Raw genomic sequence first — 17,585 nt, forward strand, 5'->3', positions numbered from 1 at the left:
TCAGCAGATCTCCATGGTAAGTGAGCATATACCTGCTTTCTTTTGTAGTCTGTAGAAATAAAGTTGCTTAATACTTGGCTATGCAAGCACTTTCAGATGCATCAGCACTCCTTTCAGATAAGTCTAATTCATGCACCTCGCATTGTATTTTGATGGAAACATGCTACAGTAACGGCTGTGTTTCTCGTTTGTTGCAGTGAAAGCTGGTGGGATGGGTGCTGTGCACAGAACAAAACAAGAGGAGGTACCCAAGGTGAACGATCCCAGGCTCCTCCCAGATAAGTTCCTTCAGAGGACAGCTAAGGTAAGTCCATAGAAAGTGGCAGCATGAGTGTGCTTCCAGAGGCTGAAGGAGGACCAGCATTGGCTTCCCTCTAGCCTCCATTTGTTGATCTTTGAATAAACATTCCCTGTTTCAAAGAGAGTAATTGTCCGATCTGATAAAACTCAAGTGTATTGTTATTTTTTCCAATTATGCTAGTTTAAATTCCCTTTCTTTGTTAGGCAAAATTATTTAACAAGAATCAGAAAAAAAAAAAAAAAAAAATTGGATACTAGTATGTGTGTCAGAATATCCAGAGTTGTCAGAATTAATACTTAAAGACTTTGGAAGGGCTGTTAGTGCTGTTGGTTCAAGACTTGAGCCAATCTTCGAATGTCAAGAGACTGGTGGGACAGGCTGGGTCAGGTCTTTTCCACGTCTTGTGCTTTCCTGTGCAGCCTCTCATTCTGGTCCCCGCTCTGGGCTGCGCTGCCCACTGGTCTCCTCCAGCGTGGCAGTTGCAGCGTTCAGAATCACACAGAGGTGCAGCTTCTGAAACCTTCAGGAAGGACTCGTCTGTATAAGTTTAGGAAATCAGCTATAGTATTTCTGTTATCCAGTTGATTTATTATTGTCTACAAAAATACAGCCTGGATGAACACCTCTCTGGAACAATTATTTAATGATATTGTAATTTATTATTCTTTTCAAAGCAGTCTTGTATAAAGGTAAAATAACCCCTAACTTCAGAAAGCACAGAGAGGAGAGAACTGCCAAATTCCCCACAGCACATCCTTTCCTGTGGTTAGCATTGGATCTGCCAGAGGCACCGTTTTTGAACTGGCCTGTTCTGCACTGAATGTCAAAATCGCAGGCCGAGGATACAAATGAAAGATCTAACAGGAGTTGCTTGTATGTTGTGGCTAATTCCCTGCATTTGGAAGCATCTGCTTCATGTCTGGTTTTGTTCTGTAATCAAGAAAATCGCTGTAGAGAGCTAGCACTTGGATGACACATAGCTCATCTATGGCCATCAGCAAGATGGCAAGGAAAATACACTGTAAATAGGTGCTCAGTTTGAAAATGCACACAAAAACATATGCATATGAAAATATAGGATGTAGGCGTTGTGATTTTCCAAGGTATTCTGCTGAGCCTCTGCGTACCCCTCTTCTGCTGCAGAAAATAAGTTTATCTGAAAGTATTGACTATAGAAAACCTTGCCTCTTGCAGGTGGTCTATATTTTGGAAAAGAAGCATTCTCGAGCAGCTACAGGCTTCATCAAGCTTCTGGCAGACAAGAACAGTGAGCTCTTCAAGAAGTGTGCCATGTTCTCACCTGTGGACCACAGAGTGCCCAGGGCCTACGTGTCTTTGGCTGATTGCCCCTCAGACTTTGTGGCCAGACCTGAGGACTATTCAAATATGCTCTTCATTTGTCGCATAGTGGATTGGAAAGAAGACAGCAACTTTGCATCAGGGTATGTGGCTGCTATTGAAAACAGAGATAAATGAGATTCACTTATTTTGATGTATGCAATAAGGATGTGAATCTGTTATCTGCTCAGGGAGGTTGTGGATGCCTCATCCCTGGAGGTGACCAAGGCTGGGTTGGATGGGGTCCTGAACAGCCTGGTCATGTATTCAGTGTGGAGGTTGATGGCCCTGCCTGTTGAAGGGAGGTTGGAGATTCATGATCCTTGAGGTCCCTTCCAACTCAGGTGATTCTGTGACTAACAAGATACTTGCCTTGCATACCTCTTATGGCCTAGTGGAGAAACTCAGATGAGGCTAACGACTGCTCACTGTCAGTTATCTCTCATGGCAATATAATATTAATGTCTTTCGGTGCTTGCTCTGACTTGCTGGGATATCACAGCATTAATGAGTGTGCAGTCCTTGCTCAAATAGCTTACAGTCTAGAGAGAACACACATGGGTCCATAGCCCAACCAGCACAAGCACTGCAGGGTGCTAGACTGGACATCTTTCAGCCTGTTATCTACCAATGTAAGGAAAGTGCAAAGTGTGTAAGCAAATTCACTTGTGCCAGAGGATGAAGGTCAGTAGCTGTGGGGCTCATCTTTGGTTTTCTTTTAAGTAGAAAGTCGTCACAACTGTTGCGATATTTAAATTTGCATTGCTTCAAGGAAGGATGCTAGAAATCACAAAAGGATTCATTGACATCTGAAACATGAGATTGATGTTACACTGTGCTTTTTAGGAGGCACTGTAAGGCCATTGCTGTCCAGAGTTCAAATCAGAGGTGTTATTGTGAAGATTTTAAGCCGGTGTTGTTCACGTGGTCTGTGCAGAGCTGGATCCAGACTGCAAGTTCATCTTACCTTTTCCTGATGAAGACCTTGTAGTCCTTAGCATTTTTGTTTTTTCTTGGGAACTGCTGCAGTGCACTAAGCACCCACCTGGAGCAACCATACTGTTTCCTGTTGAGTGCGCCTTAATAAGTAGTGGTGGGCACTGATAAAGCTGTTCAGTCATCTTGGGAAAAATGGAGTAGTCCTCATTTAGTTGGTAATGTAGAGTAGGTAGCTTTGACACTTGGAAACGACGTGGCCAAGTGTTAAAGGTGATAGGGATCTGGATGTAGTCTGGAATATGTACAATAGTGGGAGTTGGGTGGGCATAAAGCCACTTTCTCTTCCTCTTGCAAACCTGTTCTGATGGAGCATTAGGACGTTTTTAAAGTTCTCAGCTCAAACTCCTTGTAAAACTGAAAAGTTGCATCAAAACTTTTGTTCTGAAATGTACTGGCACAAACCTGTCAGCCCTAAAACTAAAAGCAACTGAAGTCCCTTTTGCCCTGCGGATTTTTTTCTGTTTTCCAAAGTTTGTTATCAGTTATGGCTGCTTTGTAACAGCAAGTTTCAGATGTGCTTCTTGAGAGACACATGAGCAGTTGGGTCACTCTGTATTTTAATGCTAAACTGTTGTGTGTGAACTGAAGTGGCCTCCCTTTGAACTTCACTATGACTAAGTTGCTTGTTGGCAGGAGAGATTTTTTGTCTTTGACTCCAACAGAGAAAAGACTGGAGGGTGATTGTGCTGCTTGGTATCGCGTCCCAAACAACCAAAACGAATTAGGAGGATGGGCTAATGTCTTTTTTTGGGAGGGGGCTAATGCATTTTTCTTTAATTGTGCTTCTGACAGCATTGCATATTCTCATCTGGATATTTTGGTAGTTTCCAAGATGTGTAAAGGGTGTTGTCAAGAAAGAAAACTTCCACGATTGTCTTCATACATAATCATTTCCTCTGCGACTCAGTTGCACTTCATTAAGATCCTTGTGGAGATGGGAGCGTGAAACCTTGTGACCCATTTTGTTTTTAACTATAAATACATGTTTGCTTAGAGAGTGCGATTCAAGGAAACCTCTTGAAAGTCCCAAAAGTTCCTGTTTCTTTTGGAGCGCGTTGATAAGCTGGCTATCTTGCAAGCTGAGCCTGCACCTGAAAGAGATGAGCAGCTGAGCAGCAACTCACTGCAAACTTGGTTTTCTGATCTTGCTTGGCCAGGTGACTAGTAAAGGAAGCTGAATGTCCAACCTTGGTTTTGTTGACTGGAGACTTGTCACTACATCCTTCTGTGTCTGTATCTTCTTTAACACAGGCTCAGCTAATGTGGGGCCATTAGTTTTACAGCTATATGGAGTTTTACAGCTAGCAGTCAGGTTTTCCTTCCTGCTCTTGTCATCCCTTGTGGCACTGTCATGCTGCTTGGCCTCAGATACTTCTTTCCACCACAGCCTGCTCTAGGGGAGTTGAGGAAACAAGCTGCTCATAGCTCTAGGCATAGTCCCTGCTGAGGCAGTGCACCCCTTCTGTCCACAGACTTCATGATACGCCTTTGGCAGAACTGCCATCGTTCTGAAGATGTCTGGACAGAAGACCTGTAGATCTTCTTAATGCACCACGCAAGTCTGCTGGAAGTACAAGGAAAAAACTCCCTGTGAGGTCGACAGTAATTTCTTCTGGATGTCTTATGTGTTTTCAGCCACTTTTTGTCATGCAGTTGAACTCCTGCAGGCTGGTTGTGCACCTTCATCAGCTTTCCTTTTCTCTTGGGAAGCTTGGTGCTGTGTTTGGAGTTCACAGGATGTCCTGATCTTCCTGGTGACCACACTGGGATGGCCCAGCTGAGGGCCTGCTGGTGACACTGGTCAACCAGAGTGGTCACCTGCCGAGTGGGAAACCCGGCAGCCCCTGGAGGTCCCTTTGGGGAGGGGGTGCGTTTCTGTGTCGTGATTGCCACCTGGTGGTCACCACTGAGACACGGTCCCCTCTGAAGGCCACCTCGTGTCACCCTGACTGCTGGAAGGAGCAGGGAGGACCCAACAGCTCTGCGTCTCACTGGTGATGCTGTGAATGTATGTTGCCATACTCCTTTCTGCATGTGATGTGATTTTACTGGGGCAGTGAAATGCCAATGCTTCAGGTCGCAGATAAAGCAAAACAGCTACAGAATATTCTCCTGTTTCAGGTCAATATTACAAGTACTGCTGTGTACAGTTGTTTCCTGGAGACCTCTTATCAGCGATGAAATCTAAGGCTGTTTGGAGCATTAGTTGAGACATCCCCGCATGTTTGGAGATGGTTAAGGGTGGAGTCTTTGCTTTTTGCCACCACAGTATGATGATGAATAAAACTATTAAAAAAGAATAGAAAATTTTGCATTTGTAGTTTTTCATCAAAGTGGTGTGTAGTTACTGATGTGGAGGGTGTTCAGGAGGCTGGAGCATTCCTGCTGTGAAGAGGGGCTGAGAGAGCCGGGGTTGTTTAGCCTGGAGGAGAGAAGGCTCTGGGGAGACCTCACTGTAGCCTTCCCATACCCAAAGGAGCCTGTTGGAAAAACTGTGACAGGATAAAGGGTAACGGTGTTTTAAAATGAAAACAGGATGGTTTAAATTAGATAGAAGTAAGAAATACTTGGAGGATGGTGAGGTATTGGCACAGGCTGCCCAGAAAAGTTGCCCCGTCCCTGGAGGAGCTCAAGGCCAGGCTGGATAGGATTTTGGTCAGCCTGATCTGGTGGGAGACATCCCTGCCCATGGCAGGGGGTTGGAACTATATGGTCTTACTAGGACCTTTCCAGCTCAAACCATCCAGTGATTCTGCTGCTGCTGAAAGAAACCCTCTGTATAGAATGACTGTGGGTATCTCTGCTCTAGGGGGAGACTGAGAATGACTGTGAAGTCCCTGGGGAAGTTACTGACTTCATTTGGGAGCCTGCCTGGCTTTCTAAAAGAAACAAGCCTTGTGTAATTATGCATGGTCTTTTTTGGAGAGCTCTTATCATGCAACCTTTGACAACACTGGCTGGTTTTGGCTGAGTCTGGGGGATGGAGAGGGTTCCAATGTACGTTTGTGGAAACGGCTGGCCGAATAGATTTGATCAACATCCTTGTGAAGGGGCAGATGGCAGCGGGAGTGTGACTGCCTCAGGCACGCAGTTGTGGGAGATGAGGCCATGGTGAGTCGGCAGCTCGGAGCAGCTCAGTGAGCTTGGAGCCATGGCTGGCCTCCCCACACCCGACTGCACCACGTTGCCATCAGTGCTTTCCCTGGCTGCTGCTACCTGGGCCCGACGTCAACACGAGGGCATTAAAGCAGCCCCCCAGGCTGTTCTAATGCTCTCCCATCAACGTCACAGGCAACGTCTGATTCATTTTTCACCTTCTAACATTTGGAGAAAGAAAAAACATGCAAGCCTAGGGTGCCACAGATGCCGTGACCGCTGCTGGGCCCAGTGCCTGTTGTTGTTTATAAGCCTCTTGAACTATTCTTGCTACCCTCGGTGGCTGCAGAGCCCATGAGTGAGCCTGGCTGTTACTCCGGGGCCGTTGGTGATCCTATATGCGTTACCTTTGATCACATGCTGTCCTGTCAGATTTTGCTCTGATGCAAGTCATCATGTCTGTGTGACTGTAGCATGGCCCCAATTAAAGCCACTTGTACAGTTTTTGTTTCAAGGTACTTGGGAAATGTTCCCTGGAACACCGTAAATCAAATGTTAATTACTATTAAAAAATATTAGTCCTATATCAGACCTCTGGGTAAACTCCTTATGGTTCCTAATCTAATTTCAGTAAACGGATCAAGAAAACATGGGTTTCAAAACTGAGCTGGAAAGCACTCTGGCATTAAAAGGTGCTTTCCATGACTTATAGTGTGGCCCTCCAGCCACCCTCCTGCTTGCTGCCCTTCTGAGGAAAGGGGCACCCTGGACTTAAGCTCTTGCTCTTTCTTTTTGGTAGGGCAGTGTGTCCTTTTTCCTCTTCTTTTTTAAAACTTCTGTCTATCCACCTGGTCAGGGAAGTTGTCTGGGTCAAGGTACTTCTTCCTGTGCTTTATGGAGTTGGGTGCAAGGTGCAAGGTTTGAGCACAGATTCTGAGGGCCAGCAGACCCATAGACCCATCCCTGTGAAGTCTCCCAGCTGCACATTAGATCCTGGAAATGAAGTAGTGATTTCTCTGGTTTATTGTTACTGCTGAGAGAGGAGGAGATAAAACTGATGCCTCGTTTATTTACATTAAAATAAAGATCAGACTGGGACCAAGCTGCAGAAGTGGAGAATTAAGCCTCAATGCCAAACGCGCACGTATTTCTGCCATAGAGTTTGCACATAAAATTGAAACAATGGAGGGAAATATCTTTTATCCTTGTTTTCATTTTTATTTTAAAGCTAGGCAATGTGAACTCTACAATTTACCACACCACGAGGCGCACAATCCTTTTCAGTGTATTACATGCTGTGACAGGTTTATTACGCAGCCCTTCCCGTTGTGGAGAGGGAGCTCTGCTCCCATAAGGAAGATGGGCTTGCTTGCACTGCACGGATGGGGTTTGTTCTGTGGGTTTATGGCACGTTTGAAGCACTGAGAGCATCTTGCTAGTCCAAATGACAAGTACGCTGCTTTGGCCCAGATTTTGAAAATCCATTAGTGCCTGTTCTCTCTCATTAGAATTAAAGCAGAAGGATCAATACTGTTATTGTGTATTTTATGCAGTGGAAAAACACGTATTAGAGTGGCTGTATTTGCACTGTGTTATTACCCCTCTCTTTTGTGTCATATTTTGATGGATTTGCCTTAATTTCAGTTGTAATTTTCTTGGACCGGCAGTGTTATCTCTATTGTCTGCAATGTTCCATTCACCCTAATGGCATATTATTTAAAAAATTATATATATAAATATACACATATATTTGCCTCTGTGTACTATAGAGCATTCCAGGGATGAGAAAGGAGAGGAGAGGCACCGTGGGACTTTGATTCTCCTGTAATGTTTGTAAGCAGACAGGGAGACAGCAATTCCCCCCTCCCTTGGAACCCCACTTGGTGCACTGCATCTGGAACCAAGCACTTGTTTGACACCAGAACTCTGAACGAATGTGCCATGGGGTTTGCAGTAGGACAGATGGAAATTTGCTCTAAGCGTAACAGAGCAGCCGCCTCATCCACACATGTGCAGATTACTGCAGCAAAGGCTATTAGCGTGTGGGACAAATTCCCTTGTCTATGATTTGCTTCTAGATCGTGGTTCTGAGATCTCTGTGTCGCCAGCAGAGGAGGAACAAACTAGTAGGAGCACACGGGTTCTGAAGGGAACCTGGGCAATGAATGGAGAGGCAATCTGTGGGCACGTCTGTTCTTGCAGGCCCTTGTAAGAAAGGCAGTAAGGGCTCTTTGCGCCTCTGCTGTATGGGGCAGCAGTTTGCCCAGGAGGGGAGGTGTGTATCTCTGGGATGGAGAGAGCTGTGCGGAGCATCCCAGCAGCTCAGCTGTCTTCTGCAGAGCTGCCCAGGATCAGGTGGGATCTTACTTTCCGTTTCAGGTTGTGGGGCTGAATCACTTTTTAAAGTAATAAGGGGAGGAAGGCGGATCTCAAGGGAAGAAGCTTTTGCAACCCTTTCTCTCTTTTTTTGCAGGCAGTTGGCCAAAAGTCTTGGTCAGGCGGGGGAAATCGAGCCGGAAACGGAAGGAATCCTGACAGAGTATGGCGTGGATTTCTCTGACTTTTCCCCCGAAGCCCTGGAATGCCTTCCCCAAAGCCTGCCTTGGGTTATCTCACCAGGAGAGATGGCCAAGAGGAGAGATTTAAGGTAATGACAAAATGCCTGGTCTGTCGCTCCTCCTGAGGTTGGTGCAGCATTGCTTTGGTTTTGTTTTGTTTTGATTTCATCGCATTCTGAAAAGGCTCTGATGTTGTTACAGGTAGCGTATTACACGTTACCTTTTCTAATGTAGAAAGAAACTGCTTTTGAAAGTGCCTACAGACCCAAAAGACAAGTTATTTGAAGAAGTGTTTGTGAGGCAAAGTAGGCTTTTTCTCAAAAGAACTATTGAAAACTGAAAATTTGGTGTTTGGCACCTAATCTGAAAGCTTTATGTTTTTGTCTGGAATGTATTACGTATTTTAAGGGTAGTTTTATTGCAGAGATTTTCTGAATGCTTGGCAGATCAAATAATCTTGGACATTGTTACTTTGAAACTTAAGCGCAGGTAGAGACTGTCCTATGTTTTCCTGTCTAGTCTCAGCGTTCTTCTGCTTTGAAGAACTGGTGTCATGGGGAGTTTGTGGCGGCTCTTGGTCAGGTTAGCAGCTGGCAAATGCATTTTCTCCCTGTAGCCTGGCAGCTTCATGCTGTCCACCCACTCACATTGCTCATCCCTGCAACTTTGTGTTGCTCCCTTCTACCAGCTTTGGGGAGCTCTGCGGTCTGTTAGGTGACAGACATTCTGACCTTGTTGGTCTGCCTAAATGTAGCAGGCAGAACTTTCTAGACTTCACTAGTAAAGATATAAAGACAAAAGAAGAGTAGTTTGAGACCTCGATTTGCAATAAAGGAAGGAAGCTGCATGAAAGCAAAACAGTACTTGTATTACTAAGATGCTAGGATGTGTTCCACTCCCACATCTGTTGTGCTTGAGCATCCTGTCTCTCTTGGGAGGTCTCACTGTGTGGTGGGTAACAGATTCAGTGGCTCAGTGTGCTGTTGCCTTCTTGCCTATCACTGAGGTGAAGCAGACCCACAAGTTTGATTCTTCAAGATACCACCTGCAGTAGTAGAAGCTGCTCTCTCTCTTTGTCTCTGTTACTGGCATGAAAGCTAGCAATTGGAGAGGGATAAGCTGATGAACTGCACCCATTTGTATCTGTGCTCCAACTCTAGATGTTACTTTGGATTTAATCCTGCACTGCAGCCTGTGACCCTCGTGCTGCTTCAGCTTTACTGGCTCTCAGTTGCTATACAGTGGGATAGTTCAGGGGAGGACTGCATTTCTGTCTGACCTGTGGTAGCACTCAGGTACCAGATCCACACTGTACACTTCAACTAGCTTAAAAAAACCAACAAAACATGCTGAAACCTGCAGTTGAGAAGTCACTGGGAAGTGATTATTTTTAGTATTCTTGACTACATTTCAGTAACATTCTCTGCTTCTTCTGACCAAGTTCCTTCAAGCAAATAAAGAGCTTGACTTGTCTACAGTCAGACAGTCATTTTTGGAAACAAACTCCAAGTGGATTTCTTGCTTTTATTGCTGAATTATTGCACTGGGACTTATCAAGGTGATAACAGTTTTGCAGTTAAGCCATTTAAATCCCTCTCTGCCCCTTCCTGACCATAGTGCACACTACAAAGAAGATTTCCTTTTGATCCTCTCAAATATAAACATTTAACAGTCAAGGTTTTTAAGACAATTATTTGAGCTTAATTTACTAATCCTTTTAATGTCAACTAGCACACTGCTGACTAACTAGTCTGTAGTCTAAACACGAAGATAGCACGAGACTTTTGGTTATGACTAGGCACCTGACCTGGGCAAACCCATCTGCTGAGACTGGGTGAGATGAAGGACAGATATCTTGTCCATGCCATCTTGTAAATGTGTTCCTTATCTTCCTGCAACTCCTTCAGTTTTACAGAAAGCGTCTTCTTGCCATACGTAGTCTGGATTGCAGCTGTGATCTCACCTAGACAGCCTGTGCAGAATTGCTTCCAGGAGGTTTTTCTTCTCGTTTCTGCAGCAATGGCTCACAAAGAAAGCTTTACATAATATTTTTATAGTACTTAAGGCTGAGACAATCCAAGATTCGACTCTCTGCCAGTCATGCAGTTTCATCGTGGACAGCTGCTTTTTTACCTGCATGATTTTATCTAACTGTGAAATGAGGCAGGTATTTAATGAGCACTCCCAGCTTAATTGTTTGTAAGTAGCACTGAAAGCTAATGAAAAGCACTAGGCAAATGTTAGGTACTAGCATTGCTTATTGCAATTGTATTTTACAGAGGGCATGATGTTTTGTAAAGTATCACAATTCGTGGTTGAAGAAACTTCCCTTCCAGAGACATTAAATGTGTTAATACGAACAGGACCAGAGTGCTTTCTATTATTCAGGGGGATGGAAATTGATATTTTTTCATTGAAGCTTGAGGAGCGATCTTTTGTTTTTGGAGCAACATCAGAGGATTAGCATTATACAGACAGATTTTGGTGGGTGCAAAGTTTCAACCATTCTCCCATCTTTTCTGTCATGCAATCATCATTTCCTTGTTTGCTTTGCTTTCTACTCAGCGTTTCAGTGGTACACAGCCCTGTGCCCAGAAAAGGGTCAGGGCAAAGCAGGAAATGCAAATCTCTGGGGTAGATGCAGCAGACAGAGCACCAGAGGAGTCCGTTTGAAAAGGTGTAGCCAAGAATCTAAGAAACACAAAAGCTATTTATTTCTACGGCTTGTTCCAAATGTTTCTAATTTCATTCATATCTTTTTGTTTCCTTCTTAACTGGGACGAGAAACTAAAGCCAGGAAAGTCCGATCAGAGTGGGAAACGAAAACCTAAATATTGGAGAGAGAAAAAAGGCCGTTCTGTGCAAAGCAGTTCTGCCTTTTGCATGTCTCCCATTGTTGGTGTTACTGTGGAAAATGTATAACATCACTCTTTTGGAAAGCACTAGAGCCTGTTCAAGTGGAGATGGTTTATATAGTCAAACATGGAAGAACTTGAAGATATCTATTTCTTTACCATTTGCCTAATAACAAGTGAGCCTGTTGACCTCTGCTGGACTATTACAAATGTGAAACTTGGCACTCAAAATTGCTTGCTCTAAATTTTCCAGTTGCTTTCTCTTTTTCCATTTGATGTCATCCTGCCAACTAGTGATTTTATTATTATAAACAGGACATTGTATTCACTTTTAAGAAGAAATATGAACCTGAAGGTAAAATTACAAACTGCAGTTTCTCAGCTGGCAAAATACAAAACAATGAGCTAAAAATACTGAACAGAGAAGGGGTGCTGTGGCAAGAAACTCTGAAATATCTGCAAGATGGATGTGATCTGGAGAGCAGAAACTGATGGACTTCAAATGAAAAGCTCTGTACTCATGAGAATCTCTAATGTTGACATCAGAAGGGATCTCTGGAGATCATGTACTCCAGCTCCTCTGGTGAACTAGAGCAGGACTCAGGGCTGCTGATTTTGGATATCTCCAGAGATGGAGGTTCAGTCACCTCTCTGAACAACCTGTTCTGGGCCTGATCACCTTTACTGGCTTTTGTTTCATTTATCATATTTTCTTTAATCTTTCCATTGAACCCTCGATAGCTTGAGAACAGAGTCTGGCTTGGTCACCTTTATTTCTGCACATCAGTATTTCCTGACATTGATAAGATGTTCCCACCTGAGCTGAGCTTTCTCCTTTTGAGGCCAAACAGTCCCAGCCCTCAGCCTGTCCGTGTAGGTTATGCACTCCCATACCTTACATCATTGAAGTCCTTCAGCAAACATGCTTTGCTATGTTACTGGTAAACCCAATGTTAGACACAGCACTTGAATTGTGGTCTCACCAGCGTCCAGTAGAAGGGAAGAACTGAAGGATTGCATCCCTTGGCCTGCTGGCAGTACTTCTTACTGCAGCCTAGGAGAGTGCTGGCCATTGCTGCAAGGGCATGCTGTTGGATCGCGTTCAACTTGCTGCCCACCAGGACCCCAGCCCCTTTATTGGCAAGCTGCTTTCCAACTAGTTGGCCCTCAGCTGTACTGGTGTGCAGTGTTATTCCTCTTCAGGAGCAGGACTTTGATTTTTCCATTGAGCTTCATGTGGTTCCCATTGACTCACTGCTCTACTGAGATCTCTCTGAATGACAGCAAAACTGTCTGCTCCTCCTTTGAGAAGCATGAGTCTTTTTCAGCAGCCTCCTGGGGGCTGGAGAGCATCAGACTGGGGACAGCAAGGATCCACAGCATTGGTAGGGAGCAATTCGTACTCACTTGCTTCCCTGCTAGGGCACAGCTAATGAGTTAATGAACTTTGCTCTTACAGGCAAAGAGCTCTGCGAGTACAACAAAGCTTTCAGCCGAAGTTTGCATCTTGGTATTTCAGTATGCTGTGACCTAAATTGCAACTGACCTAAAGCTCTCAAAATTACTCAAAGTGAAATTGTAATTTTGGCTGCCCATTCAGAAATGTAGCATCCTTTCTTTGGCTGATAAGGAAGGAATGGTAGAGATGCTCTGCTGGCTCTGTTCTGCTCTTGGAGGGAAGCACTGTTCTTAGCACTGTTTGTAACGGGAAGGCGCTGGCAATGGCACAGTACCTGCGCTGTGGTTCTGCCCAGTGTTTCGTTCTGACTTGAGGTGTGGTGCAGCTAATAACAGGGATTAGCAGTGCTTATACTAAAGGTTTGACAGCGTGCTCTTTGCAGCGGTTGCCCAAGAAGATTATTGGCTGATAAAATGAAAGGTGATGGCAAAAAATGAAATACAGAAAATGGCAGCCTTGAGCAGAGCAGGGCCTGGAGGAAAGCACTCGGTCTCTGAAACAGATGCCTTTTCAAGGCAGGTGGAATACTTTAGCTTGAAATGAGTGCAAGTCAGATAAAACATCATTAAACAGCTTGTTTCCTGGAGATTTTCCACTACAAAAAGCTAGTGTTAAGTAGAGCAGGTCTTACTCAGCTATAATAGGATACGTGAAAATGCTCTGGTTTCTGATGGAAACTGAAAAATGGCTTGTTTAGCTAATGTATAAGCAACATTGCTACAGACCTGACTGTTATCTTGGCGTGGAGCAGAGACGCAAACAGGGCCAGATTATGATCTCTGCCCTGTCACTGGGCACTGAGCTGCTCTGTGACTAATTCAGTGCTCTCCAAAGGGAGATAGAAGGCACACGGAGGATTACTCAGTGGTGTCCAAGCATGTCAGATCTAGTCCCTCTCTAACAGGATGGATTCCAGAAGAGCGGTGATGGCTGTGCCTGCTCTGGGTACTTCTGCTGCCCTTGGATCAGTGAGGAGAGCTAGCATTAGCTCCATGCTCACCCATTAGCCGAGTAAGTAAAACCGAATAAAGCAGCGCTCCTGTCAGAGTGATGTGATTCAGCTCCTTGCTTCTGACGTTCAGTTGGCTTCTTCAGGTCCTCCGCTCTGTTTTCATAACATTTTCTACTACACTATAGCTACAGCGATTGTGGTGACACTGTTTTGTGCAGGATGATGCATGGTGTTTGCTGTCAGATGCTGCTGTTACCAGTGGCTGGTGTACACAGACGCGCTGGCAACTTCACTGCTGTTTTTCCTTACGGGAAAGCGCGTGTGGTCACTGGAAGTGCAGCTTCAAGCGGAATCAGTGGTGTGCAGTTGGACAGGGTTATTGTGTTCTCATATTGTACACCATCAAAACTGAGCTTGCTTAGTTAAGAGTCTGTTTTGCTGTGGAAAACAGTAATAACTTTTGCAACTGGGTTGTTATACATACGGTTTTGTTCCTGTCTGCCTGCCTGTTTTATGGAGAGAAGAACAGAGGGAGATGAGAGTTAAATCTTTAATCAGTTTGGGAACGTGTCCATTTCTTTCTGAGTTCTGCTGGATGACAAGGTGGGCTTTAACTGCATGTGATGAGCAGAAGAGAGTGCCCTCTCCTGTTGTGTTTATACATGTAGGTGTTGCCAGATACTGCCACTTTCCCTGGTATCACAGTGCTTTGCTGGCACTGAGATGAAGGATCTGAGGCTTGGTATCGGGTGGTGTGTCAGTCTGTTGCTGTGGATGAAAAAAACAGAACTTCAGTAGGGGTATCCACACTGTGGCTGATCATTATAGAGAACAGCATTTTCCTTCTGATTTCATTCTGATTCTGAAGACTAGGGGGACCTATTTCCACCTTCACAGAATCCGATGTTTGCATTTGAGTCTCATCTCAGTCCGCCTTTCATATCTCTGCAGAGCTCTTTCCTTATCTGTGGCCTTTATGAAATGAGTTTTCACATGCAAATAGGAAATGGTGCCCGTAAGGCAGAACACCAGCCATTGTCCAAACTACATGATTCCTGAGGTTACAGGAGAGAAGGGCACTTTTGTGCCCTTGTGCAACCAAGAAAATGGGAAGTAGAAATCACTTTTTTCTCAAGATCTTTACTCTAAGCTGTCCAGTGTCCAGATTGTGCTGTCTGACCTGATTGTTTTGGGTGATGGATCCTTGTTCCCAACTGATTCTTGGATCCTCACTCTCTAAAAAGACAGTAATGAACATGATATAGGTGGGAAGCGATGGAGGTGGTTAAGAGATGGGGCAATCTACAGTAGATCAACTACGGTCTTCTGGGAGCTGAGAGACTGACTTGGAAGGGAGGATTAACCATTCAGTGTGTGTTTGCCAACAGTGAAACTGGGAGTCTGTGAAAGATGTAGTACTGAACAGTTAAAATGTGTAGACCAAAAGGAAGTGAGAATCATTTATGGTGGTGGGAGGACACAAAGGGGTATTATGAGGACAAGTAAGGTGAAACAAAGAGGGAGACCTTTCCCGTCTAGCCTAAAATAGAACGTAGCTTTGAGTGCTAAAGAAAGTATTGGAAACTCCATCACTAAAGATGCTTCATACTATGCTGGAGAAAGTCCTTGCAAATGTATTGTCAAGTGTAGCTCTGACCTATGAGGGTTGGATGACCTAATGTCTCTTCCATTTCTAGCTGTGTGCATCTATGATTAAAGTAGTTTATATAATGCAAGTGCATTTTCAATTACACTCCACCTTCTTGCGTGGGATAGTGGTGGTGCAGAGACCTCATTATATTTGTGGCACAATTACAGCATGAGTTGTAGGAAGTATTGCTGGTGCTCGGTCTCCCTGACATTCTGATCTCTTTTATATATACATTGGCTTTTCAAACCGTTTAGTTACGTTACAAGACTGCAGTGCTCTTTTGGAGGCCATAAATATATGGAAGGAATAATTGATTCTGGTTCGGCAGGCCAGGGAGCAGTCCTCAGTGAAAATATAAATGTTTATGGCTGTAAAAGTTTAATTCATTGGGAGTCACTGTCAGCCGTTCTCTTGGACCGAGGTCTGTTTTCTGAACCAGAACAGGACGTTAGCTCAAGCATAAGCACAGAGAAATTAAAAAGAACAGCACGGGTTTGAGGTACAAAGCCGGGCTTTTGGTGCATTTTTATGCTGCACTGGGTTTTTGTGGGGTTTGTGCAATTAGCGATTGGAGCAGGCAGTTTTGGCTTCCCGTTACTGTATAATTTCGGTGCATTTTGAAATTCATGCACCATGCAAAAAGAGCTTTGTGCTGCGTGGAGTATTTCTGTCCATGTGTTACAGTGCAGTCAGGGTGCCTTCAGAGATTTGTCAGGGCTCTTCTACTGCATGCGTGTGTTGTAATGTATTCCTTTTAAGCGTCTGTCTTGGAAGCAGCCGCTGGGGTTTTAAGTGAAATCTGCCAGCATCAAGTGTGACAAATGTGGCAGACGCTCCACGTAATAGATGTCTTTGGGAGTGGGATGTCGAAATCTCTGAAAACGTTCAGGCACTGATTGTTCTCTGAAATTTCTGCCTGCAAAAGAGTACTTCACACCCGTGTGAGTGATGAACACGGGTGGAATTGGTCCCATGCTTGTTGGCGCTGTGTAGCAAACCTGTGCAGACAGCGTGGTCAAGTTGGGTTTACTAGTGATTGAAGAATGAGATTGATTTTTGTGGTTGCCATAACAATTGGACTGCTGTGTGAAAAAATGTTTATAGCTTTCACTGGAGTGAGTTGACAGCTCTAGAATGCCTATTTCCAAATTAAAACAACTGTTTCCAGCTCTGAAAAATGATGTATGTTTAACTTTTCCAAGGTAGAGCTCAGCGGGGTCTTAGAAATGACCTGAAGAGCTCAAAGATTCTTAAAGTGCCTCTGCTGCTTAATTTTAAAAAGCCAGCTTTGAGCCGGAGCTAATGAGGGAAAATCAGGATGCTGAGCTTTCCCTCCCACACAGCTATTGTGCACACTCACAAAGTGAAGAGAACAGGACAACCTAAAGAGTCCCTGGAAGAATGTAAATGCATAGCGAGCGTCTAGACATGCAGTCACTCTCACTGTAAATGTCTTAGCACTGACATATTCAAGTTTAAAGCAGACTTGCAGTGCCTGTACTTTAATAAACAAAATGATGGTCTACCATCTCACCTCGAGCTGCAGCAGGCTGCATCCTCCATCCTCAGCCTTCCAAGGTGCCCAGAGAGCTGGTCTGCTTGCTTCTTTGTCTGGTAGGGAGAACATCTTGCTTCATCGAGGGTTTTCTCATGCTGCCTTGGGTACGTGCAGTTCTCCTAACTGCTATTTCATGGTTGCTTGCATTTGTTATAGCAGTGGAAATCTGGGCTCTGTGTCTCTGCTGGTGGGAAGGCCATCCAGTTGTGCCTGGAGGGTTTGTGTGGCTGATTTGGTTTCTGTCGAGCTTCTCATCAGGCTGCTTTTGCAGAAACCATCTTGATAATGCCCAAACTTTGCCGAGCTGCTGCCCATGCCAGGAACCCTGGCCCTAGCGCAGCCTGAGGCCGCGGCTTGCAAATACAGTGCTTCATCTTGGTCCAGGTAGACTTCCACTTGAGTGCTGGAGCACTGACCACTGGGATTGTCATAGCATTATAGAATAGCTTAGATTGGATGGGATCTTCAGGTTCATCCAGCCCTAATCCCATGGCAGGGCAGCCTCCCACCAGCTCAGGCTGCCCATGGTCCCATCCACTCTGGCTTTGAGCGCCTCCAGGGATGGGGTGCCACAGCTTCTCTGGGCAGCTGTGCCAGCTCATCTTCTTGTGTTTGGGTGCTTGGGTGCTTATGTTTTATGTCCAACCAATGTGTTGAACTCTTCTAGCTGGTAAAAAGCTGATGTTGGTGTATTGTACCCAGCTCTGCAGCACCAGCTGTATGCTGTTCTCTCCACTAATTCTCATGAATACCTTTGCACAGATGTATTTATTTACACACAGAAAAACAAACTGCTCTTGCAGCCCCATGATCGGTGA

At 44.7% G+C, this 17,585-nt stretch overlaps 1 protein-coding gene across 4 annotated transcripts in view; it reads left to right on the forward strand.

Annotated features, from left to right (window-relative positions):
* DIS3L2 (DIS3 like 3'-5' exoribonuclease 2) overlaps positions 1 to 17,585 on the forward strand; it is a 165,779-nt gene that overhangs the window by 66,227 nt on the left and 81,967 nt on the right. For all 4 annotated transcript variants that reach the window (XM_052686880.1, XM_052686879.1, XM_052686882.1 and 1 more), the window contains exons 8-10: positions 198 to 304; positions 1,496 to 1,743; positions 8,208 to 8,381. In XM_052686880.1, coding sequence (XP_052542840.1) covers positions 198 to 304; positions 1,496 to 1,743; positions 8,208 to 8,381 — 529 coding nt within the window. The remainder of the gene's footprint in view (positions 1 to 197; positions 305 to 1,495; positions 1,744 to 8,207; positions 8,382 to 17,585) is intronic.

The sequence above is a fragment of the Tympanuchus pallidicinctus genome, unplaced genomic scaffold (assembly GCF_026119805.1).
Source record: "Tympanuchus pallidicinctus isolate F22 unplaced genomic scaffold, pur_lepc_1.0 scaffold22, whole genome shotgun sequence".
Classification (NCBI taxonomy): Eukaryota; Metazoa; Chordata; class Aves; order Galliformes; family Phasianidae; genus Tympanuchus; species Tympanuchus pallidicinctus.